The sequence below is a fragment of the Lithobates pipiens genome, unplaced genomic scaffold, assembly GCF_037356315.1.
Source record: "Lithobates pipiens isolate NorthernLeopardFrog02 unplaced genomic scaffold, aLitPip1_a1.2 Scaffold_10, whole genome shotgun sequence".
Lineage (NCBI taxonomy): Eukaryota > Metazoa > Chordata > Amphibia > Anura > Ranidae > Lithobates > Lithobates pipiens.
The window spans coordinates 88,548,346-88,573,477 of NW_027507686.1; the positions used below are offsets into that span (position 1 = coordinate 88,548,346).

The following is a 25,132-nucleotide window of genomic DNA, read 5'->3' on the forward strand; positions in this document are numbered from 1 at the left end:
GAACCGTACCGGGCCACATGCCCTCAACATAGGGAGGGTGCTTTGGGGTCTGACTTACGTTCGACTCGTACATCAGTCTAATCCCTAGTGGTAAATGAGCTTTAATGTTGATAAATGTAAAGTTATGCACTTGGGGCTAAACTGCAGTTTCCAAAGCGAGCAAAGTCCTTTCTTGTATTAAGAGAGGTATGGGCTCCAGAGAGAGAGAGATAATTTTTCCCCTGTACAAATGATTAGTAAGACCTCATCTGGAATATGCAGTTCAGTTTTGGGCCCCAGTTCTCAAAAAGAATATAGGGGAACTGGAGAAAATGCAGAGAAGGGCAACCAAATGGATAAGAGGCATGGAGGAGCTCAGCTATGACAAAAGATTAGAGGAACTGAATTTATTCACTCTTAGGGAAGAGGAGAATAGGGGGGGATATGATCAACATGTACAAATACATAACTGGTCCATAGAGTGAACTTGGTGTTGAGGTATTCACTTTAAGGTCATCACAGGGGACAAGGGGGCACTCTTTACGTCTAGAGAAAAAGATTTAATCTCCAAATATGGAAAAGTTTCTTCACAGTAAGAGTTGTGAAAATGTGGAATAGACTCCCGCCAGAGGTTGTTCTGGCCTGTTCAGTAGATTGTTTTAAAAAAGGCCTGGGTTCTTTCCAAAATGTACATAATATAACTGGTTACTAACATTTATAGTGAAAATCATAAACCATTATACTGCGCATATGACAAAGAATCAAAAAATGTATGAAACAAGTGCGAGATATTTTCACAATAGACCAAAGAAAATAAAAAAATGTTGCGTTAAATATATCAAAGCAGTGTTGAATATATATAATGAGCTCAGGCTGGACTTCTCCTTTAAATGTTTCAAATATGCAAAAATGCTATGTAACAGCACTGTAAAAGTCTCTATAGAAAGAGATATGTGCAGTATGTATGTGAGGATTAGCACCAAGAGTTTTTAGCTTTTTCTGTTTGGGAACTTTCTTTGCCTACTTTTATTAAAAGTAAAGTTCTTTAAACTCAGATTTCCCGCTCAGGGTTTCAGCATCACGCAGTGTCCAAAGTAAAACTACAGCCTCCTGGCTATACAGCAATCAAAGCATAGGATTCAGGGGCAGTCAGCCTAATCAATCTCAGTCTTCATGGCCAGAATGCCAGAAGTGTTGGCTGCGCCTGAAACATCTGTATTTTCTAGGTGTTGGCCTGGTCAGCATCAGCACACAGACATACACTTCTAGTCTGTATGTGCACCTGCTGCCCCCTAGCAGTACAATGGTTTCTTTGGGGGATGGAGCCCTGAACCATATTCAGTTCCAGTTCTAAGAGGGCTGTGCACACCTTTACAATCACAATGCTGTTTGTTTGCAAAATGTGAAGCCAGGGTTTGTCAACAACATATCCAAGTATGGGTCCTGGAGCCCAGATATACCAATTCAAAACTGAAACCCCAATTTTTTATGCTCAGTGCATCTCAACCTACATGAGACACTTCTTACTCATTGATGGGGCACATATATTTATTTCCAATAATTTATTTGTCTAGACAGCTAAAGCAGAATATATATATTTTTTTTTTTTACAGATTACAGTATATAATAATTATTGCAGATTTGTCATTAGCTGTTAGTTACTTAGAAATTGGGAAAATACGACTGCGAAATAACTGTAAATGACTAAACTAAGATCTAATTTTCTAGGTCATGTGATGGTGAATGGTCCAACTACACCCATTCCTGTTAAGGCCAAGCCATCTAATATTGATCCTGTCGTGCCCCTTGTGCCAATAAGTAAGTTTTGATTTTACTTGAATTCTTTATGTACGATCCCAATAACAAATGTTTAATCACTTTGTGTATCACTAAGGCCTCATGCACACTGGACATTTTTACAGCTGTTGATTTTGGCTTCAAGCATTATTCTCTGCAGCCAGTAAACTCCCCAGCATACTATACTATGTGTCCATGCACACATAGGCTTTTATCAGCAATTTTTGGAAGAGGTGTTTTCTGGCTGGGAAAAAAAATCCCCAGCACTAGTGGGGTTTAAGAGGAGTTTTTCAGCTGCAAAAACGCTGAAAAAACGTTAAAAAACTTGTCTATTCTGCGTTTATTAGGGTTTTTGAGCCATAAGCGGAAGTATAGTTTTGATAAAAAAACGCTGAAAAACACTACTGCAAAAATCATTCTACAGCTAACGCTATTGTTATTTTTATAACATTCAGTGTACATGAGTCCTAAAGGTTAGCTTTGATTAATGGCACGGCATCAAGTAAGCCTCACGGATATGTGTTTGTGTGTGTGTAACAGGTTGATGAGTTAAAATTGAGTTTTTGTTCTATTTACAATTTTTTATTCATATGTGCTAGGTCAGCCGCCTCCTGGATTTAGGGATATCCTGCTACGAGAAGGTCCACAGGGGTTTGCCAAGGCTATACGCAAGCACCGTGGACTTCTTCTAATGGACACGACCTTCAGAGATGCCCACCAATCTCTTCTTGCCACCCGCGTTCGTACTCATGACCTAAAAAAGATCTCTCCTTTTGTCTCTCACAACTTCAACAATCTCTTCAGTTTGGAAAACTGGGGAGGTAAGATATAATAGTGACAGAATATTTTTAGATTACCAATTATTATTCATAAAATCTTCTGCAATATTCTGTCTGTATTTCTAGTGCATTTGTTATTTGCTTTTCCTGTACTCCTTAATCTGTCACTGGGCATGGTAACTATGCTGGATCAAGGTATCCAGATTTAGACAGTTGGACAGCTTTTCAGTGCGCCAATAAAGAGGACCTGTAACAAGTGACATGGGCTCAGTGTTTGTATATAATGATGGCAATAGTTTGACTAACCAATCAGATTTGCTTTAATTCCTCAATGAATTAAAACCTGAATTGGACGTTATGAGTAAGTTACTCCCGTTTTTAAAAACATACAATAGAGTAGCATTTCAATCATAGTGGAGCACAGCATTTTTTTTTATTTCAGCATATTCAAAGATCCGATCATGGACTTTTTCTTGCCGTGTTTTTTAGCATTAACTATATCACTGTCTTGATAAATTATTTTCATAGGAAATATTATTGATGACAAAATTTTGGCTTTTTTTAATCTCCTCTAGACCAGTTTTTAACACATTTCAGCTAAGCTATTTCAGTGCTTTGACATTCTATTTTCATGACATTTTATGTCCAAACTCTCCTGGTTTTATATATGTTTACTTAAGGTTAGATGACATTTTTTCTGTTAAATGCCAATGGTATGCATGATTTTGTTGTAGTGTGACAGTATTTATGGTCTCTTTCTAAAGGTGCTACTTTTGATGTTGCCATGCGCTTCCTTTATGAATGCCCTTGGAGACGTCTGCAGGAAATGAGGGCGCATATTCCTAACATACCCTTCCAGATGTTATTGAGAGGTGCAAATGCTGTAGGATATACAAACTACCCTGATAATGCTGTGTTCAAGTAAGTAACAGGAAAAGTGACAACTCTCATTTATCCTGCCTTTTTGCTTATTACTTTTTTTTTTGCTATTTTTTTATATCATTATTATTATTATTAATAATAATAGTGTTTATGTCAATTAAAATGTGAACAGACAGCAAATAAAAGATGCTTAGTTTTGGGGGTTTGTCCCTTAGACCCTCTGCTTAACATATATTTTTGCGTTTCATAGGCCGATAACTAGTCAGGTAGTGGTATGTGGATGAAAAGATAGCAAAAAGCCCTCAAATAAAATATGGCATTGCTTTCTTTAAAACAAAAGGTATATTTTTTGTGTTGATCACTTTCATCAAAACTCCAAAATACTAAGGTTTATTCCTTCTTTTCAGAGAGTGGGCGCACATATAGAGCCTTGTATACAGCTGCTTCAGGTTTCAGGTTTTTTGACTAACATCAGTGAACAATATAAAATATATGGCATCTTTATAGTAAGGCTTGGAAAGAATTAAATCATGTTTATGTTGAAGTGGCCTAAAGGCTCTTTAAAATGCTGAAAAATACAGCACTGCCTTTAAAGAAAACTTTTCCTGGGAGAAGCTTGAAGGCTGAAAATACCGTCTTCGCTGTCTGAAAATGCTAGTTGCCTGGTGTCATGCTGACCACCTTGCTTCCTTAAAGCCCAACGTCAGACCCACCCTTACATTATTGCAATGCACTTAAAAGCACCATATGCACATTAGTGAGTTACAGTGCTATTCATATTCACACTAGGGGATGCGCATAAGCACAAGTCAACACATAGTAATGAACTGCCATGAGTTGGGGTGCGCTGCATTGCTAAAAATGTTTGCATGTTCTTTTTTTTCTGTTCCATTGCTTTGGCAGCCCATTGATATGAATGGCCTGCCTTAATAGGGCACACTTTAATGTGGACCATAACAGGTGTCCGCACACCAGAGCAGAAACGTGTGGATGACTCCTTGGGCAGTCATCAATGGACATTTGCCCCCATTGGAGGATATTTCCCCACTTAATACTATGGTAACAACTCTAGAATTTCTAATTCCCTCTCACTTTCTTTAGAGGTTGTATTGTAGCAGCAGGGACACAGATGACAATAAAAACCTGTCAGAGTGTCTAATTTTCCCTACTCTATCCAACTCCTTACTCTCTTGATCCACACATTAGTTCTGGGTCAGTGACTAAGAAATTATCGAAGACATAGGTTCAGTATAATAGCCAAGCAATTAACATTTTTACAAGTAGGTAAACAATTACCCTCATTTTCTAAAATACCTTTTTTTTTTAAAACAATAACAAATAAGTTGATAGAGTCATTCATATTATAAATGTATGTTATTTGTGCAGCTGTGCGTGCAGATTATGAAAGCAAGAATTTCCCAGCATCAGCAAATTTTTTATTGGTTGTGTATTTTTACATGGACTTGGTCATTTTAGCTATTTTTTTCATACAAACAGCCAATGAAGATAATGGGGGAATTAAACTTGCATGAGTGGTGTGCATCACATTAACAGAACAGATTTTTATCAGCCATCTCTACTACCCATGTAAGTTTAGGTTTCAGGGTTGAATGTGCCTCTTTGTTAATTCCACCATTGTCTTTACGTTTATCTACAGAATGTAAAGGTTAGAGATTTAGTAGTGATATTTTTTAATAGTTAGATTCATGCAGCAGTAACAACATACAGCCTATATATAAAGGGTGTCTGAAGTCTTCTGTATGTGTCACAGATCAGTAGATCATTGAATACCTGACAGGTACACTTTAAAATAAGTAGAATCTGTGCTATGAGATTAATGTACTGCTTGTTTTTTTTTTTTTTATTTCCTTAGGTTTTGTGAAGTGGCAAAAGAGAATGGCATGGATATTTTCAGAGTATTTGACTCTTTGAATTACCTACCAAACATGATCTTGGGTATGGAGGCAGCAGGCCAAGCTGGTGGCGTTGTAGAGGCTGCTATTTCCTACACTGGTGATGTTGCAGACCCCACTCGTACTAAATACACATTGGACTACTATGTGAACCTGGCTGAAGAGCTTGTGAAAGCTGGAACCCACATTTTATGCATTAAGGTATAACAGTAGTAAACTATTACTGGGTCGTTATGCTTACAGTGGTTCTAAAGGCAGGACATTTTTTACATTACAGTAAAAAAAAGTCCCAATAATTGTATGCCCCCCAATATACCCGTGTCCTATCTTGATTTCTGAAGTGCCACTGGTCTCTGTTCCTGGACACAGAGGCAGCAGCGGGAGCCATTGGCTTCTGGTGCTGTCAATCAAATCCTATGAGGATGGAGTGCTGGGCTGACAGAACCATGCTGTGTTCGTCTGTTGACACACACATCAAGGCTCTGGTGTGCACCTGCACACAGCTTGCTATGGTGGTACAAGAAGGAGGAAGAGGAAAAGCTGAGAGCACCAACAAGGGACTCCAGAAGAGGAAATTCCAGGGAGGTCCTGTGCCATACTATAGCACAGAGCAAGTAAATACGCCATGTTTATTATTTGAGGGTAAAATAAACCTTTATAACTGATCCAGGGAATACCCGATTGCCTGGCTCAGGAAGGTTTTTTTTTTCCCCTGCTGGAGAAAATTGGATTATGCGTGTTTTCGGGGGGGGGGGGGGGGGGTTGCCTTTGGATCAACTGTGGGTATAGGTCTGTGCACATATATGGGATTGTATGATTTTTGGTTGAACTAGATGGACTTGTGTCTTTTTTCAACCTGACTATGTAACTGCTTTGCATAGTTTTGCCACCTAGATTGCCTACAATGTCCACTTACCTAGATAAATCTGTTCCCAGCAATGTTGCAAATAGACAATATTTTGTATATTATGTTTTGCGTATATTTCCATGCAGCACTGTGAAAATTATTATTTTTCAATTAGTATTACATGTTTGGGGTATAGTGATACTGCTAGTAGTATTGTTAAAACTGAAGAGTTACCTGGTTTGGACACGATGTGATTGGGGCATTTTAACAGTTAGTTTCTATCATTTGCATACCTGGCAGAAGAATGTCTATTGAATTATATCTAATGCAAAAATCCTATTTATTTAAATACATTACATTTAGTAATTACAAAACCTTATATATCCTTTTTTAGCATTGTCCCTATGACTATGCTGTTTTTAAATTCTTACAGCGGGTGCAGGGGGAAGATACCTCACACACTTTCACAGGGAGGGGTTATCGGGGGAGGAGGCAGGAACTGGAACATGTTACAATCTCCACCCTGGGACCAGTTGGCTTGCCCCCGAGGGTCCTTAGGGAACTCAGTCTAGTAATTGCCAGACCATTGTTCCTAATTTTTACTTTTATATTTAAAAACCAGTTAGCCTGTAATGAAAACTGTATCATTAGCAGTAATCAGCATGGATTTATGAAGAATCTTTCTTGCCAAACCAATCTATTAACCTTCTATGAGGAGGTGAGCTGCTATCTAGATAAAGGAAGGCCCGTAGATGTGGTGTATCTGAATTTTACAAAAGCAACGCTTACTGTACAAAGTAAGGTCCATTGGCATGGACCATAGGGTGAGTACATGGATTGAAAACTGGCTACGCGAAGGCAAGTTCAGAGGATAGTGATAAATAGGGAGTACTCGGAATGGTCAGGGGTAGAAAGTGGGATACCCCAGGGTTCTCTGCAGGGACCAATCCTATTTAATTTTTTCATAAACGAGCCAGAGGATGGGGCAAACAGTTCAATCTTTGTATTTGCAGATGATACTAAGCTAAGCAGGGTAATAACTTCACAGCAGGATGTGAAAACCTTGCAAGAAGAGCTGAACAAATTAATGGGGTGGGTAACTACATGGCAAATGAGGTTTAATGTAGAAAAACTTAAAATAATGCATTTTGGTGGCAAATGTATGAATAAAATCTACTCACTGGAGGGAGAACGTCTGTGGAATCAAGGATGGAACGGGACCTGCTGCTAACAAAGCAAACAGGATATTGGCATGCATTAAAAGGGTAATAACTCAAGAGATAAAGTGATCATTCTCCCACTCTACAAGACTCTGGTCCGGCCTCACCTGGAGTATTCTGTCCAATTCTGGGCACCAGTCCTCAAGAAGGATGTACTGGAAATGGAGCGAGTACAAAGAAGGGCAACAAAGCTAATAAAGGGACTGGAGGATATTGGTTATGAAGAAAGGTTGCGAGCACTGAACTTATTCTCTCTGGAGAAAAGAGATGCTTGAGAGGGGATATGATTTCTATTTACAAATACCATACTGTTATTTAATAGGGATAAAACTTTTCCATGGAAGGGAATTTAATAAGACACGTGGCCACGCATTAAAATTAGGAGAAAAGAGGTTTAACCTTAAACTGCGATACTGGTTCTTTACTGCAAGAGCAGCAAGGATGTGGAATTCCCTTCCAGGCGGTGGTTTCAGCAGGAGGCATCAGTTTAAAAAAAACTATTAGATAAGCACCTGAACGACCACAACATACAGTGTACATTGTAATACTGAGATATAATCACACACACAGGTTGGACTTGATGGACTTATCTTTTTTCAACCTCACCAACTATGTAACTATGTTCCAAAGGTAAACTTAAAAGTGGTTTGTGTCATCCATGTTAATTCTCCTGGAGGGTTTGTGCTGTAAAAAGAAATGGATCTCGATTACCAGCTGAAAATAGATTTGGCCAGTTCCTGCTGATCCATCTATGGGAAGGCTGGTTGTACTGGTCGATCCATCAATAAACTTCAGTACAAGCAGCCTGTTTTTTTTTTCCTGTGATCACTCCCTGCAGTTATAGCTGTTGGCAGTGATCACTGTATTCTGACGGCTGGGAAAACTCTCACTGAGAATACAATAGCACAGCATTGAAGGCTTACCCCATCAACATCGAGCAATTTTTACAGGTTGAAGAAAATAAAATTGTATAACGTATGGCTTGCCTTAGTCATCCATCACATCTAAGAATTGGTAAGATGCAATATTATACATTTTTGCTTTTGGGTTTGTTTTTTTTTAATCCAAAGAAAAAGTTTATTAAAGTAAACATATACATACAGACCCGATCAGTTTCAACCGGCATTCAAACCCAATAACCTACCCATAACCAGATCCTCCGGGACAAGCCCAGGTACATGAAGCCATGGGCCACAGAGTTTTTCAAAATTCTGGGTGCATCCCCTATGTTGGTATATGACTTTCTCCATCTGGAGTATATTTCCCACTGTTGTGATCCATTCATTATTTGTAGGAGGGTCCTCTGACTTCCAATGTATCGTTATTAGCTTACATGCCAGTAATAAGGTTCTGATAACTGCCACTCTAGTACACTCTTCTCATTCAATCTCCAGCAAATTGCACAAACAGGGATTTGGGTCTAGATGCATAGAGATCTGAAATATCCTGTTTATGGTGTCCACCCACTCCCTTCCAATAGGAATGTAATTTTGGGCACCTCCACAGTAGATGGATCAGGTCACCATGGTCTTGTTTACATCTAGTGCATAGCGGGCTGGGCCTGAGAGAGTTAATCTACGTTCCATGGGGGGTATAGTACACCCTCAGCATGATGTACAGTTGTGTTATCCTCTGCAAGACATTCAGTGAACAGATTGGCACCTCCTGGAGAGCTTCCTCCGATTGGTCCCAATCCATCTGACCTACATCTCTCTCCCATGTATCCAGCATACATAGAGGGTGCTTTTTAGAAAATTCTGTATTAACATACTATAACATTGTGATATAAATCCCTTGGTGGTAAAGGCTCTTTTGATCAAGTTAAACAATGGTCTCGGAGAAGGAGACCATTCAGAACATCTACTTTGAGCTGTCACGGCATGATTCCCCAGGGCATAGATTCCCCAGGGCACAGAGTCATTGCATATAATAAAAGCATATAATAAAAGTACATGGAAGATGGCAAACCAAACAGCTCCTGCAGAGCTTCAAATGACAACAGTACTCCATTATGAAAAATATGTCTAATATATAGCACCCCATACCTCTTCCATAAGGCCCCATGTTGCAACTTGAAAATTTCAAGGTAGGTTCCATTAGACCAGATCGGGCTTGTCAGGTCACCTGAGACCAGGTGACAGATGTACTCCGTAGGAGTCGGAAGTGCACCGCTAAGGTAGTCGACCTTAGGACTGACTGCTGCGGATTGTACCCAGAGAGATTTAGGATGCAGGTCTACTGGATCACTAACACAGATCCCAGTGGGAGCTAGAGCATAAATTCCCCAGAGTGCGGAGTCTAAGAGCCAGCAAGTGTTCACCAAAGCCTCCAGTGGTGAGGATGGACTTCGCTGCAGTCTGGCTCTGGGTCGCAGCCCCCAGGGTCTCACAGCTCACGCTCACTGTAGACTACAGGAAAAGGAAGCAGCAGGCTGGAACAACAAGGATAGTAAAGGGATAAGGCAGAGGTCAAGGCAACTAGCAGACAGGTACAACAGAGTACACGCGAAAGGTTCAGGGTCACAGGCAGACAGGGATGGTTGGGGACATGCCAAAAGGTCAAGTTCACAAGCAGACAGGAATAGTTGAGAACCCGCCAAGGTCAGTATTAGAGACAAACATAGAGCACACAGCAAGCGGGAAACGGGAAGCAAAACACACAGTGAATACACAATGGTTGATCAGCACCGCTGATACTCCACCTTCCAGATGTATTAGCCCAGAGCGTTTTTCCGGACAAAGAGAACAAGTGTCACGGAAATGACCTTTGGCCCCACAATAGAGGCAGAGCTCTGCACCTAGCGCATTCTTCAGGAGATAACTTGGTCTAGCCCAGCTACATAGAGGTTCCTCAGCAGGCAGGGGGTGCTCCTCGGATCAAAGAGAAGGGACTGGGAGCTCAGGCTGCCTAAAGAACAGGGAGTGTTGGTGTCTTTTTTTCCAGGGCCCTCTTCTGAAAGCGAATATCGATCTGGTTACACAAGGTGATGGCACTAACCAGATAAGCAGGAAGGGATCTTCCTGCTAATTCATCCTTCACTCTATCAGAGAGGCCATGTAAAAAGGTTCCAACTAGGGCCTCATTATTCCAGCTCAATTTAGCTGTGAGGATACAGAACTGAAGAGCATACTGTCCCAGAGAAGCAAGCTAGAAACCACTGGATCATTCAGTTCCCACAGAGGGGCAGCCCAAGCTAGGAGGGATATAATATATTCTACTTTTGCCAAATCGGACAGGAAGTTTTGGGGCTGAAGTTCAAAATGAATTGTGCACTGGCTAAGGAACCCCCTGCAAGCCTTGGAGTCCCCAGAGAAACAGGCTGAAGCTGGCTGCGACTGGTGCGATAGGTGCAGCAGCAGATAGTGGTTGAGGTTGTTTAACCGGGGGTCTTAATGAGGCCTGAACCTGTTGAAAACGGGATGCCAAATCCTGAAGGAATCACATCACCTGGGTCTGATGCAATTCCTGGGTCTCAAGTCTGCGAACTAAGCCCTGCAACGGATCATCTGCGGGTAGCGGCACGTCAGCCGGGTCCATGGCTGATCAAACTGTCAGGTCACATGAGAGCAGGTGACAGATGTACTCCGTAGGAGTCGGAAGTGCACCACTAAGGTAGTGGACCTTAGGACTGACTGCTGCAGATTGTACCCATAGAGATTCAGGATGCAGGTCTACAGGATCACTAACACAGATCCCAATGGGAGCTGGAGCATAGATTCCCCAGGGCACGGAGTCTAAGAGCCAGCAGGTGTTCACCAAAGCCTCCAGTGGTGAGGATGGACTTCGCTCCAGTCTGGCTCCAGGTCGCGGCCCCCAGGGTCTCAAAGCTCACGATCATGGTAGACACGGTCTACAGGAGAAGGAAGCAGCAGGCTGGAACAACAAGGATAGTAAAGGGATAAGGCAGAGGTCAGGGCAACTAGCAGACAGGAACAACCGAGTACGGGCCAAAGGTTCAGGGTCACAGGCAGACGGGGATGGTTGAGGACATGCCAAAGGGTCAGGGTCACAAGCAGACAGGAATTGTTGAGAACACGCCAAGGTCGGTAACAGAGACAAACAGAGCACACAGCAAGCAGTAAACAGGAAGCCAAACACATAGTGAATGCACAATGGTTGATCAGCACCGCTGGCTTGTAGTGCACAGATTAATATAGGGTTCCCTGATAGGGCCTAGGGTGGAGCCATGCTTAGAGGAGAGGTTATAAAAACAACCAGGTGGAAGTGGCTGGCCTCTTAGTCTGAACACATGAGGAGAGGTAAGCAAACAGAGGAAGATTACTGCATAACCATGACAGGGCTAAAGTCCATGTATCCAGTCACTCACTGCAGATATCTGGTTTTATTCCATACTTTTTGAATAATGTTATAAGTTAGGTATATTTTATGTGTTTTTTTTTTTAAGGGTTTTGAGTTACCCTGGTTCCTCTGTGTCTTTTTGCTGCGGCTCTCTTTAGCTTTCTCAGCACCCCTCGGCGTGTGCTGTGCCAGGGCTATGGCGGCGCCATCTCGGATTTTGAAACCCGAGAAATCGTCATTTTGCGTGTGCATAGGGTTGACGGGTGGACCAGGAGGTTGGCCAGGTCGGTAGCCAGCTGTAAAGTCATCTGTCACCACTGGATAGCTGCTGGGAGAGGATCTTTGTCTATGCTGGTGTGGCGATGCGAGAAGCACTTCCTCTCACATGCTGGTCCTGGCCACACCCCTCTTGCTTTTGGGTTTACAGTGTTTGGAAATAGTTTCTTACAGGGTTGGGTTTACGTTTGATTGATAATTTTTAACATATTTATTGTTTTACTTTATAATTATAATCTAATCCTTATCTTTTCTAGGATATGGCAGGACTGTTGAAACCTAAAGCCTCAGATTTGCTAATACGAGCTCTCAGGGACAAGTTCCCAGACATCCCAATCCATGTACATACCCATGATACAGCTGGAGCTGGAGTGGCCTCTATGCTGGCCTGTGCAGAGGCTGGAGCTGACATTGTTGATGTGGCAGTTGATTCCATGTCTGGGATGACTTCTCAGCCTAGTATGGGAGCTATGGTGGCTTGTACAAAGGGTACATCGCTTGACACAGGTAATTCTTCATGCTTAAAACACTTTTGTGTTGATAATACATTTTTTGTTATATATATTTCTTGTAACTAGTTGAGGTTTTGCATCTAGGTCTAAGCCTTTAGATGTGCTTCTGGTCACAGTCTACGAATTTATATTTTGGCCAGCAAAATAAAACTGTTGTGCATGCTTTTTATTGCAGAAGAAACCTTACCTGATCCCTACCTGTGTGTGTGCTATAAACGGTAATCCTTACCCTTACTTTCCAAAGCCCAAAAAAAAAAAAAAAAAATGATATCTTTCCTGAACTTCAACTATACCAATTTGGTCAAATTTTTTTGACCTACTGTATATCTTTTCTCTCAAGTAAAATCCTAGTCAGCAATTCATCTTAACCCTAATTTACCCATTCTAATTAATCGCCAAGTACCAAGTTGGATTCCTTCCTGGCCATCAAACAAGAGATAACAATTGTAGAATTGTTACAGATTTGCCAAAACAAGAAATAGCCCCTCAAAAGGCTTTTGAGTCTACATCTTGCATAAATGGGGATTTGGTAAGATTTTTATAGCACTGATTCAAGCCCTATCTGCTCACCCACAAGTCTTATTAGTTGTGAGATAGATAGTTGAAGAGGTTTTGTTCATCATTTAATTTTATGCCAAAGGAATCTTACACCTTCTTCTCATATTGTGGGATCTACATTTCTCTAATGGTCTTCCTGAGAAAGTCTCTTATAAGGAGAGTATTATGTTGTTTCCATTATAAGGACAATGGCCTTATAAGTTAAGTCAGACATTTCTGTCCAATTTTTGGGTAGCACTAGAAATTGTGGAATAGTATGCACTCCTCTAACTTTCCACTAGCATAGATTGACCAAAAAACGAAGAAAGATGCCTAAAAAAAAATCATAATAAAATGTTGCCTCTTTGGCTAGGGGTATATGATCTTTCCAAATTACTTATCCACTGGGCTCATAAATCTGGACTCATCCTCTGGCCTCATACCTTTTGTCATTATCACATAACAGATTCATTTTAAACGAAAACTCTACCTTTTCACAACAGAACATAAATTCATTGTTAAAGGATAAGTTCATCTTTTGTAAAAAAAATATAAATAAATCAAATTTTTCAGGTAAAAAAATGTGCAATTCTTTTTTTTACACTGCAGCCTGTAAAGCATTGCACCCGTGAATACTGGATCGTGGGTGCAATGCCAGGCTCTTGGGGCAGACAGTTTCTCTATTTCAGGAAGAATCTATGAACTGCAAGAGTGCTCACCAGTGCCTTCGCAATTCATTGAGAACTGCAAGCTGTCCGCTGCAGCGGAAGACAGTATTTGTAGTCCATTCATTCACAGATCTGTTTGAGTGAATGAATGACATGGCTGTGTGGGCAGAGCCCTGCACAGCCACCCTAGCTTTAAATTGTGACAGAGGGTATAAGGAGAGGATCCCTCGCCTGCTGTCACAGTGGGGGATCAGAGGGTTGAAGGGACTGGAGAACAGTAACATGTTACATATAAAACTCTGAGATTAATTTATACCTCACAATTTTTTTTTAACAAATGGCATTAGCTTTCTGCACACTAAATAGTGCCTGAACACTCAAAACCTAAAATATCAAATTAGGCGCACTATCCCTTTAAATATCAAACCTATAAAATAAAGTGCATCAAACATATATGTGCAAAGTGCAATATTAATAAATAATACCTAAAAACTAAATTCCCTAAACACCCACTAAAAGAATAAATACATCTAGTCACTATCCCTTTAAATATTCTTCACAGCCACTCAATTATATACACTATATTGCCAAAAGTATTGGGACGCCTGCCTTTACATGAACTTTAATGGCATCCCAGTTTTAGTCTGTAGGGTTCAATATTGCCTGGGGTGGATTTATGCACTTTAAGGATTAGGGACTGTTTTTATAGACTTTAATTTATTATGAAATTTTTGTTTTCTTCTTTTTCTTAAGAAATATTTATTATTGCACTTACACTATGTTGTCGAAAGTATTGTGACACCTGCCTTTACATGCACATGAAACGTTAATGGCACCCCAGTTTTAGTCCGTAGGGTTCAATTTTAAGCTGGCCCAACCTTTGCTGCTAAAACAGCTTCAACTCTTCTGGGAATGCTGTCCACAAGGTTTAGGAGTGTGTCTATGGGAATGTTTGACCATTCTTCCAAAAGCGCATTTGTGAGGTCAGGCACTAATGTTGGACGAGAACGCCTGGCTGGCAGTCTCCACTCTAATTAATCCCAAAGGTGTTCTGTAGGTTGAGGTCAAAACTCTGTACAGGCCAGTCAAGTTTTCTCCACCCCAAACTCATCTATGTCTTTATAGACCTTGCTGGGATGCCATTAAATTTCATGTGTGTGTAAATGCCGGTGTCCCAATACTTTTGGCAACATAGTGTAAGTGCAATAATAGGTAATTTTTAGGGGAAAAAAAAGAAAACAAAAATTTCATAATAAATGAAAGTCCTTAAAAAACAGTCCCTGATCTGTAACAAAGTGCACAAATCCACCCCACAGGCTATTTTCACCAACTTCAGTGTGCCATCACCACAAAAATGCAGACCATCTGCTCACCAGAGCAAAAGGCCTCCAAAACCATGAGGCCAAAAACACCTTTATTCAATAAAGGCAATAACCACCTTCTACCAGGATAGGTACATGAAATTGCTCATAACCACTCCATATGGAAAACTCCTTACTACTGTAGCTTCTAGCCACTCCACCAGATACAATGGTTGGCCACCATTGTACCCAGTGGATCAGCTAGGAGCTGCCGGATTTCCCATATGGAGTGGCTATGAGCAGTCCCTTTTACGCATTCTTGGAGGAAGGTGGTTATTGCCCTTATTTAATAAAAGTGCTTTTTTGCCTCATGGTTTTGGAGGTCTTTTGCTCTGGTAAGTTGATGCTGTGCATATTTGTGGTGATGGTACACTGACATTGGTGACAATAGTCTGCGGTGGATTCTCTTTGTTACAGATCACTGACTTGTTTTTTATAAACTTTCATTTATTATTATTTTTTTTTTATGATTGCACTTATATATCTGATTCACTGTGCATGATAGTTATAGGGATAGTGCACTAGATTTGTTCTTTTAGTGGGTTTTAATTTATAAAATTTGGTTTTAGGTATTTTTTTATTATTATTGCACTTTGCACATATATATTTAATGCGCTTTAATTTATATATTTGATATCTAAAGGGAAAGCGCACATAATTTGATATTTTATGTTACATGTTACACTCTGTTTATGGATGTAACCTGTTACAAAAGGTGAACCTAAACTTTAATAATTTAAATTCCTTATATGAATCTGTGTCTAGCATAGGGATGAGCTTCGAGTTCGAGTCGAACTCATGTTCGACTTGAACATTGCCTGTTCGGCGAACAGTGAACAATTTGGGGTGTACGTGGCAAATTCGAAAAGTCGCGGAACACCCTGTACAAGTCTATGGGAGAAATCTAAAGTGGTAAATTTAAAGGCTAATATGCAAGTTATTGTCCTAAAAAGTGTTTGGGGACCTGGGTCCTGCCCCAGGGGACATGTATCAATGCATAAAAAGTTTTAAAAACATAAATTTTTTCTGGAGCGGTAATGTTAATAATGCTTAAAGTGAAACAATAAAAGTGTATGCCTGTAAAGAGGCGCATGTTTCCCGTGCTTAGAAATGTCCCTGCACAAAGTGTCATTTAAAATCACTCGCGGCTCCCCGCAATACAGAGCACAGTCATTGAAAGTCATTGATAAAAAAAAAAAAAGCATGTGGTCCCCCCAGATTCAATTACCAGGCCCTTCAGGTCTGGCATGGATATTAAGGGGAACCCTGAGTCAAATTTAAAAAAAAAAATGACGTGGGGTTCCCCCCAAATATCCATACCAGACCCTTCAGGTCTGGTATGGCTTTTAAGGGGAACTCCATGCCAAATTAAAAAAAAAAATGGTGTGGAGTTCCCCCTAAAAAGCCATACCAGACCCTTTATCCGAGCACGCAACCTGGCAGGCCGCAGGAAAAGAGGGGGGGGGGGCGAGAGAGCGCCCCCCCTCCTGAACCGTACCAGGCCACATGCCCTCAACATTGGAAAGATGCTTTGGGGGTCTGTGACCCCTCAAAGCACCTTGTCCCCATGTTGGGCCTCATCCATTTCCCCATGACAAGGGCCTCATCCCCACAACCCTGACCAGTGGTTGTGGGGGCCTGCGGGACGGGGGGCTTAGCAGAATCTGGAATCCCCCTTTAACAAGGGGACCCCCAGATCCCGCAGGTTTCCGTTACATCAGAGGGGGGTGGGGTCATCCACACGTCATTGGGGAAGCCAGGCTTTCCCACTTGCGTCAGAGGGGGGTGGGATCAGGTGACGGGTGGCCCGCCCTCCTCATATAAGAAATGTCAGGCTGCCGGGATCCCCGCAGTGTCTCCGCCAGTGGAGACAGAGGATGGATGCGCTGCGCTGGAGGGAGAGATCACCCATCGCTGGATCAGATCAGCCATCGCTGGACCCCGGAGAGATGATCATCCGTCGCTGGATAGCAAGAGTGGATTACCACCGCTGGAATCTTTTTTTTTTTTTTTTTTTTTTTTTAATAAAGGACTATTGCATTGTTGTGTATATCTTTTTGACGCGGGGTTCCCCTTAATATCCATACCAAACCTGAAAGGCCTGGTAATTGAATTTGGGGGAACCCCACGCTTTTTTTTTTTTATCAATGACTTTCAATGACTGTTGTCTGTATTACGGGGAGCCGACAATTCATTATAGCCGCAAGTGATTTTAAATGATTTTTCTCCTGCAGAAATGACACTTTGTGCAGGGACAGTTCTAAGCATGGGAAACATGTGCCCCTTTAAAGGGCATACTATAGACACCCCCCAGGTACGAAATTTAAAGGAATATTACACTTTTATTGTTTCACTTTAAGCATTATTAAATTCACTGCTCCCGAAAAAATGGCAGTTTGTAATAATTTTTTTTTTTTGCATTGATACATGTCCCCTGGGGCAGGACCCAGTTCCCCAAACACATTTTAGGACAATAACTTGCATATTATCCTTTAAAATGAGCACTTTCGATTTTGAACATTCGAGTCCCATAGACGTTAATAGGGTTTTAAAGTTCACACAAAGTTTAGGTCTGTTCGCAGGTTCTGGTGCAAACCGAACCCGGGGGGTGTTCAGCTCATCCTTAGTCTAGAATGTATTTATTATGTTATTTCCCTGATAACTTGAGTAGGAAAGGGTTTAGAACCTTTCAAAATAATAATGCTCTCTGCTTCCCGTTTGTGAAGATTTTCCTTCACTTTTTGTATTCTCTCTGGCATGATACATCAAGACAGGAAATGAGGAGAAATCTATAATGGAAACTCAGACTTCATTAACCACATCCCACCGCCTGTACACTTATATGCAGCCTTCCTGAAGTGGGCCTTCTTCCGTGAGGCCACATATACATACATGTGTTTACGCTCCCAGCACTGAGAGCCCCAGGTCTCATATTAATGATTGGGAACTGTTCTCTGTGATAGCTATCATGGTGATCAGTCACTGTACGGCCCACCCTGTGATTTTTTTTTCTCCCTGCCAGAGGAGAAGCAAGCAAAAGTGTGTAAAATAATAATAAAAAAATAAATAAAGATAAAATAGCTGGATTAGGGTTTGATCTAAAACATTTTTTTTTAATTTGTATCGGTGTCAGTTAGTGTCGGAGTGTTTTCGGTAGGCTTAAAAAAAAAAGAAGCAAAATGCACACCACTGTTTCTGGGCCATACTACGGGTACAGACAACAGAGAAGAATATAAGATGTGGTATTGCTAAAATTTATAGAAGTGGAAGAATTTATTACTGCATGATGGGTTGTTCTTTGGTGGTAGGTGATATATATATTGCTATTTGGAGCCAGTCTTCCCTTGATTCAAAAAATAAATAAATAAATCAGGAGACCTTCATTACCATTTACTGCCAAATGAAAGCCCAATTTGTCATGGAAAAAAAGGTATAATCCAGCTGGATACACTAAGCAGTTGCGATATGTACAATTTTAATAACATATGTGAAAGATGCAAAACTGTGTTCATTTATTAGGATTTATTTTGCCCTCGTCATGAAGGGGTTAAAAAGCTTACTGAGGTTCTAATCTTTCCCTTCTCAAGTAAAACACAAGACAATCAGTATTTAAACAGTATAAATGCAATATGGAAACACTGACAATACACATAACAAGTAATTTGTTTGGTTTGCACCTACAAAAGTCAACACAGCATGAAAAATGATCAGAACCTGACATTTACGGACAGTTGTAAAAGCCACAGATTTTTACGAACTGCCTGCATGGGAGAAGTTGAAAAACTGTGCATTAAGAGGAAAACATTTTTGTGCTACAGCACCCCCCCCCCCTTTTTCTTACCTTAGCCCGATCGTTCCAGTGACGGGGGCAAGCACAGCGGCTCCAGCCGCTGTCTAGGTCCTCATTGGATAGATTGATAGCAGCAGGAGCTATTGGCTCCTACTGCTGTCAATCAAATCCAGTGACATTGGGGGCGGGGCCAAGTCCTGCTGTCTGTGTCAATGGACACACGAGTGCCCCCATGGAAAGCGGCACTCCATGGGGGGCACTCCAGAAGAGGGGAGCCAGGAGCGTCAACCCCAGAAAAGGAAGATCGGGACCACTCCGTGGAATGCATGTAGTAAGGGGAAAAAAACCTTCTGCGCTGCAGCTGTCCCCCCCCCCCCAAGCCCCCCTTAACCGCATGGGTATGGAAAGTGTCAGGGCTGCTCCATGCAAAACCTTTGCACAGAGCAGTGAGAAAAAACAAGTCCTGGACGGCCGCACATCGATAAGACACCTTTTTTGTAGATAAAATCTAATACAGTCAGTTCGTATTAGCAAAGTCAGGGATAAATATTGACGCGTTTCACACCATATATTGGTGCTTAGCCATAGCTATGACTAAGCACCAATACATGGTGTGAAACGTGTCAATATTTATACTTGCCTTTGCTAATACAAACTGACTGTATTGGATTTTATCTACAAAAAAGGTGTCTCTTATCGGTGTGCGGCCGTCCAGGACTTGTTTTTGCTCTCTGATTCATTGCAGAGCCTGCACCTGAGTGTTCCTACAGGGTGTATGCTTTAAGGGGATTTGGGTTTGGAGCGGCAATTATCTTCCTGTTACTTTGCACAGAGCAGGTAAGTATAACATGTTTGTTATTTAAAAAAAAAAAAACAACCCTTTACAACCACTTTTACCTCAGCAACTCTTCTGTTTTACACACTTCAAATAGGAAGTGAGGGGCAATTTTTGCAAGGGGTACAGGAAGCAATAAAATAGGCACAAAGAAAGCAATATGCGCATGACAGAGGTAACCCTTCCCCACTGTCCAAAACTTAAAAAAACTGAAATGTTTTGTCTGCTTTAGGTAGAATCATTTCTTTGGATTTGTAAAGGTGTGTTTACTTCAGTGTATGTTTAGTTATGAGACTTGGTAGTGTGAAAATACCATCATTTGATTTCCATGTAAATCTGGTTCTAAATGTGATAGCTTTTTTAAAGGATTATCCTTTGCACATGGAGGGAATCCACTTCATTTTGCCTGTGTAATAATGGCCCCCCCTGTGCTCTCCCTGGCAGTCATTTTGGCAGGCTGTCTGGGTTTTAAAAGCAACAAATTGCAAGTGTTATGTGTACCATGGGAGTTTTGCCTCTTAAGCAGTGATTAGCAGCTGGCATCTAATTCTGTATGAAAAGCCTGGCATGGGGCACAGTTGGGCTGCATGCTGTGTGTTTTCTTTAAAACACACTCACAATTTCTATAGTAAGCGAGAAATCTGGGTGCTGATATGTCAGTTTCTGTAAAATTAGTATGCACATTCTATACTTACCAATGTGTAAAGGTCATCCTCATATACAGACGTGTTAAGTACGCCCTGTTGAAATTATTGACCTTTTCAACATATTTGAAGAGGCATACATCTTTATTCAAACCGTGCCTACACATAAAGGTAATATAGTTGAAGATAAAAAACACAAGACAAATATATGCAACACAAATATTAGATGTAATGGTATACTGTGGAAAAAGTAAGTAAACTCTCGGCATTATTCGCTAGTATTGCCTCATGTAGCAGAAATGACAACTTGTAGGCATTTTACATAACTGCCCACCTGACATTGACTAACTAAAATTTTTGACTACATCTCTATGCAAAATTCCTTTAGTTGTAAGACGTTTGTGGGTTTCCGTGCGTGAACTGTCCATTTCAAAATCACCCAAAAATATTTCATGGTAAAAGTCTTGACTAGGGCAGTCTGTAACCCTCCACTTTTTTTCTTTTTAATCACTTCAGCCCTGGAAAGGATTTACCCCCTTAATGACCAGACCAATTTCTTTTTCTATACGGCATTGCGTTATTTTAACTAACAATTGCATGGTCCTGCAAAGTTGCACCCAAACAAAATTTACGTCCTTTTATTCCCACAAATAGAGCTTTCTTTTGGTGGTATTTGATCACTTCTGCAGTTTTTATTTTTTTGCGCTATGAACAAAAAAAGACCGCCAATTTTGAAAAAAAAATCTATATATATTTTTTACTTTCTGCTATAATGCATATCCAAAACAAAAATATGAAACAACGAATGTGTTCATCAGTTTAGGCTAATATGTATTCTTCTACATAATTTTGGTAAAAAAAATTCCAATGAGTGTATATTGATTGGTTTGTGCAAAAGTTATAGCGTCTGGTAATGTCAGCGATCAGGGACTTTTAGTGGGATTGCAACATTGCAGCGGACAGATCGGACAGCTAACTGACTTTTTTGACACTTTTTTTGTAAACCAGTAACATTATTACAGTGATCTGTGGTAAAAATATGCACTGACATTGTACATTGGCAGGGAAGGGGTTAACTTCAGGGGCGATCAAGGGGTTAACTGTGTTCCCTGTTTGTGATTAACTGTATGGGGCACTCTGTGACTGGGGAAACACACAGATCCATCTTCCTGCTGATCTCCGTGTCATCTCCTTTCAGAAGGGAACGATCGTGGGCAGCTGACGGACATAGAGTCCGCCAGACCCGGTGATTGGCTCCCCTGCTTCCCAAGTGGAGCGCGCACCGCCGGAGGTGCGCACGCGCCTACGAAAACTGGTGCATGAATCGCCGTACTGGTTCAGCAATTTGCGCAGCCTAGCCACCTTGTCGCAGTACATCAGTGGTGGGTGGTTGGCAAGTGGTTAAGCCATACCACCACAACAATTTACAGTTATGAGGTTTTTTTTTATCCTCTCTTCGGGGTTAGTAACACACGTCTACAGTTACTGTGACCAAATAACTTTTTTTTTTATTAATCAGTCTTCTGCACATTGTTTCAGAAGGCCTGGTCACAATATTGTAGTCTTGCTCTAATGTTCTTTATGGACAGCAAAAGTTTTTTTTTCTTATCACAACTCTCGTCTAAATTGGCGCATTCTCTTTATAATTGTAGTTACATGCATTTGACCACTACTGAGATCCCCACAATGAAATTTTGAGGTTTTTGGAGACGACTTTTAGTATCAAACATGTGCTTTTGACCTGAATTTGCTGGGCTGGGAAGTCCTGAACAAATTAGCAGTTTGAAATCTATGCCACTTGTAGATTTTTTACTTACAGTGAAATGACTGATTTTAAATCATTGTGATCTTTTTAAATTGCTTGACAAACACATCTCTCTTTATTTGGGTCTTGGAGAGTTCTATTGATCTAGGCATGCACTCTGGACTCTGGATATCTGAAGGCTTAAGCTAATCAATGGTCATAATTTAAAAGCATATGTTCATTTCCACATTTTATTTCAATTATTTCTAGCCTGCTTCTATTAATCTGAATGATCCTGATGTTTAAAAACGTACTTTGCAGAGATCCCAATGCATTTACTACTTTGAGTTCTGTGAGACGTATTCACTATGCCCTGTGACAAGGCACTATGGTTTCACAGGTTGAGGCTGAAAGGAGTAGTTTCAGGAGGTGGAGTTAGTAAAGGTATTACTGCTTGCAGGCAGCAAGGTACCATGGGCTATGTAGTCCTTAGAAATAGAAGGCATTAGCAAAGGAGAAGCTGCAAAGCATGAATGGAATCCAGGAGGTTGTAGAAAGAAATTGACAGCACACTGGCAGTACTCGCAACAGGAAAGATATTTAAAGTAAACTTATACTGGATTGTCAAATATATATATATTATTTGTATTGCTTCTACAATGTTGGCATCACAAAAGGGAAAGCGTATGAGTTGGCCCTAGATCACCTTTAAATAAGAAAGGTTCCACCAGCTACTCCCAAAGGAGGTTCTAAGTTTTGGCACCTAATCTTGAACTCCTAATTCTAATTTCATGTATTTGAAGTGGTGGTAAATGAAGGGGTGTACTTACTGTTTCCATATTACAAATCTGCATTTTTATTAATTTAGAAGATTATGGAAATGAATACACCATGCTGATTAATACTGTATATGTTATTTACTTTTTCACATGACTGTATGTGAATTTGACATACATGCAACTATGTATTGAAGACCTCACTTGTCTTCTCATTTTCTGTGTGTGCTTATGTGCTTTGAATAGTACACTGTGTATAAATCTGCATTGATAATCTGACATATTAAAGTGTATCTGTAGCCCAAACTTTTTTCTTTATTGTTTAACGTACAAAGGATTTTGTTATTCTGAAGACAATTGAGTTAAACTGCCACCTACAAAAATAATTGGACACTGACAAACAAAAAAAGGCATTGCCCTGCAAAATATAACCCTGTCCACTCCGAGCATTCTCCAGTTTTTCCTATTGTCCTAGGATGATGGACTTGTTTTCGCTATTGAGAAAATTGTATCTAATTTTTGTATGCATTTTCTGCTTTTTACAGATTTTTTTTTTTTTTTACTGCAAGGATAACTCCATATTGTAATTTAAGGCTGCATTCAAACCTGAGGGTTTTCAGCTCATAAAACGCCTGAAAAACACCCAACAAGCAAAATCCCATGTATTTAAATGGCATCTGTTCACATCTGAATGTTTTGTAACCTGAAGCAAAACTGCTGAAAAATACCCTAAGCTCAAAAAAGAACATGAGCTTCTTTGGGGCACATTACAGGTGTTTTTATGCCTTTTACATTGATGACCTGAACAAAATTGTGGCAAAATATGGTAAAAATGCGCAACTTTAAAACACTCAGGTGTGAATGCAGCTTTAATGTTACTTAATATTACCTTTCCTTTTCAATCTGAAGCACTGTCATTTTCTGTAAAATACAATAAAATATGGCAGCCTAAAGGCGTTCTGTACACAGAGGTTGAACAGAACGCCCCTATAAATGTAATTTCCTGCTTGTGTGATTGGCTTAGTGATTTTTCCAAAAGTCTGCACTAAGATACAAGTCAAATTTTTGTCATCCCCTGCAGCAAAAATGTAATTTAAACCTGGCCACCTCCAGCCATTTAAATCTCTCCTGCTTTCAGCAGCTGGTTTGTGAGTTTTTACATGCTGTCATCTATTAAGATGTCACTGCACTGCATACTGCAGTGCAGCATGTTGAATCCCAAGTACAAGGAAAGCAGTTCTGATTCATTTGGTCTCCTCAGGGACCACAGAACAAGGAGTATCTTAAAAGCATACCTTGATATAGTCGGATATGTTGAAACATGTTGTGCTGTGGCTAAATGTAAGTAGCAAGAGTGATGGGCAGTGACTGGACCAGAGTTGATTCTTGACCGGTGGCAGAGTGCTTTGGTGAGAACCCATTAATTGTCAGTGTGTGGTGTTACCTCTGCTTATTGGAAATCGAGCTATGTGAAAATTTTAGATGTGCCTGTGTCAAGAAATTTTCTGGTGAGATATGTTCTAGTGGAATAAAGGATTTATTTGAGTTTTACTGCAGAACGTTTTTCCTTTTCATGTGAATCTTGACCATTAACACCAGCTTTGCAGTTGCTGAGTTGAATAGAGGTGAAACGGAGTTAGTTGAGAAGAGGTGTGTAAGGGCTTCTGGCGTGAGGACATGTTGCCTGTCTGAAAAATTACAGACATTATTGTCTGGTGAGTGTTTTTACCTTCATTGGGAGGAGGAGTCTGCACAGTGTGACCACTTTTGGTGTGATGGAAGAAGGCATCCATGCTATTATTTACATTTGAACTTTTATGCCGTGTACACACGACCGGACTTTCCAGCAGAAAAGGTCCAACAGAATCATTCCGTCGGATATTCCGATCATGTGTGGGCTTCATCTGACTTTTTTCTTCAAAAATTCAGACGGACCTAGAAATAGAACATGTTTCAAATCTTTCCAACGGACTCAATTTCTATCGGGAAAACTGTTCGTCTGTATGCTGCTCCGACGGACCAAATATGACGCAAGGGCAGCTGTTGGCTACTGGCTATTGAACTTCCTTTTCTAGTCCCGTCGTAAGTCATCGCGTTTGAAACAAACAGACTTTGGTGTGATCGTGTGTGGGCAAGTCTGTTCAGTCGGAAGTCCATGGGAAGTCTGTCAGACCTTTTCTGCCGGAAAGTCCAGTGGTGTGTATGCAGCATAATTGTTCGCTATATTATTGGACTCACTAATTCACAATGGTGATTTGAGAAATGTGTTTGCT

At 40.6% G+C, this 25,132-nt stretch overlaps 1 protein-coding gene across 1 annotated transcript in view; it reads left to right on the top strand.

Annotated features, from left to right (window-relative positions):
- PC (pyruvate carboxylase) overlaps nt 1-25,132 on the top strand; it is a 939,549-nt gene that overhangs the window by 870,403 nt on the left and 44,014 nt on the right. Inside the window, exons 13-17 of the mRNA XM_077450039.1 lie at nt 1,708-1,797; nt 2,376-2,597; nt 3,320-3,476; nt 5,311-5,551; nt 12,250-12,499. Coding sequence (XP_077306165.1) covers nt 1,708-1,797; nt 2,376-2,597; nt 3,320-3,476; nt 5,311-5,551; nt 12,250-12,499 — 960 coding nt within the window. The remainder of the gene's footprint in view (nt 1-1,707; nt 1,798-2,375; nt 2,598-3,319; nt 3,477-5,310; nt 5,552-12,249; nt 12,500-25,132) is intronic.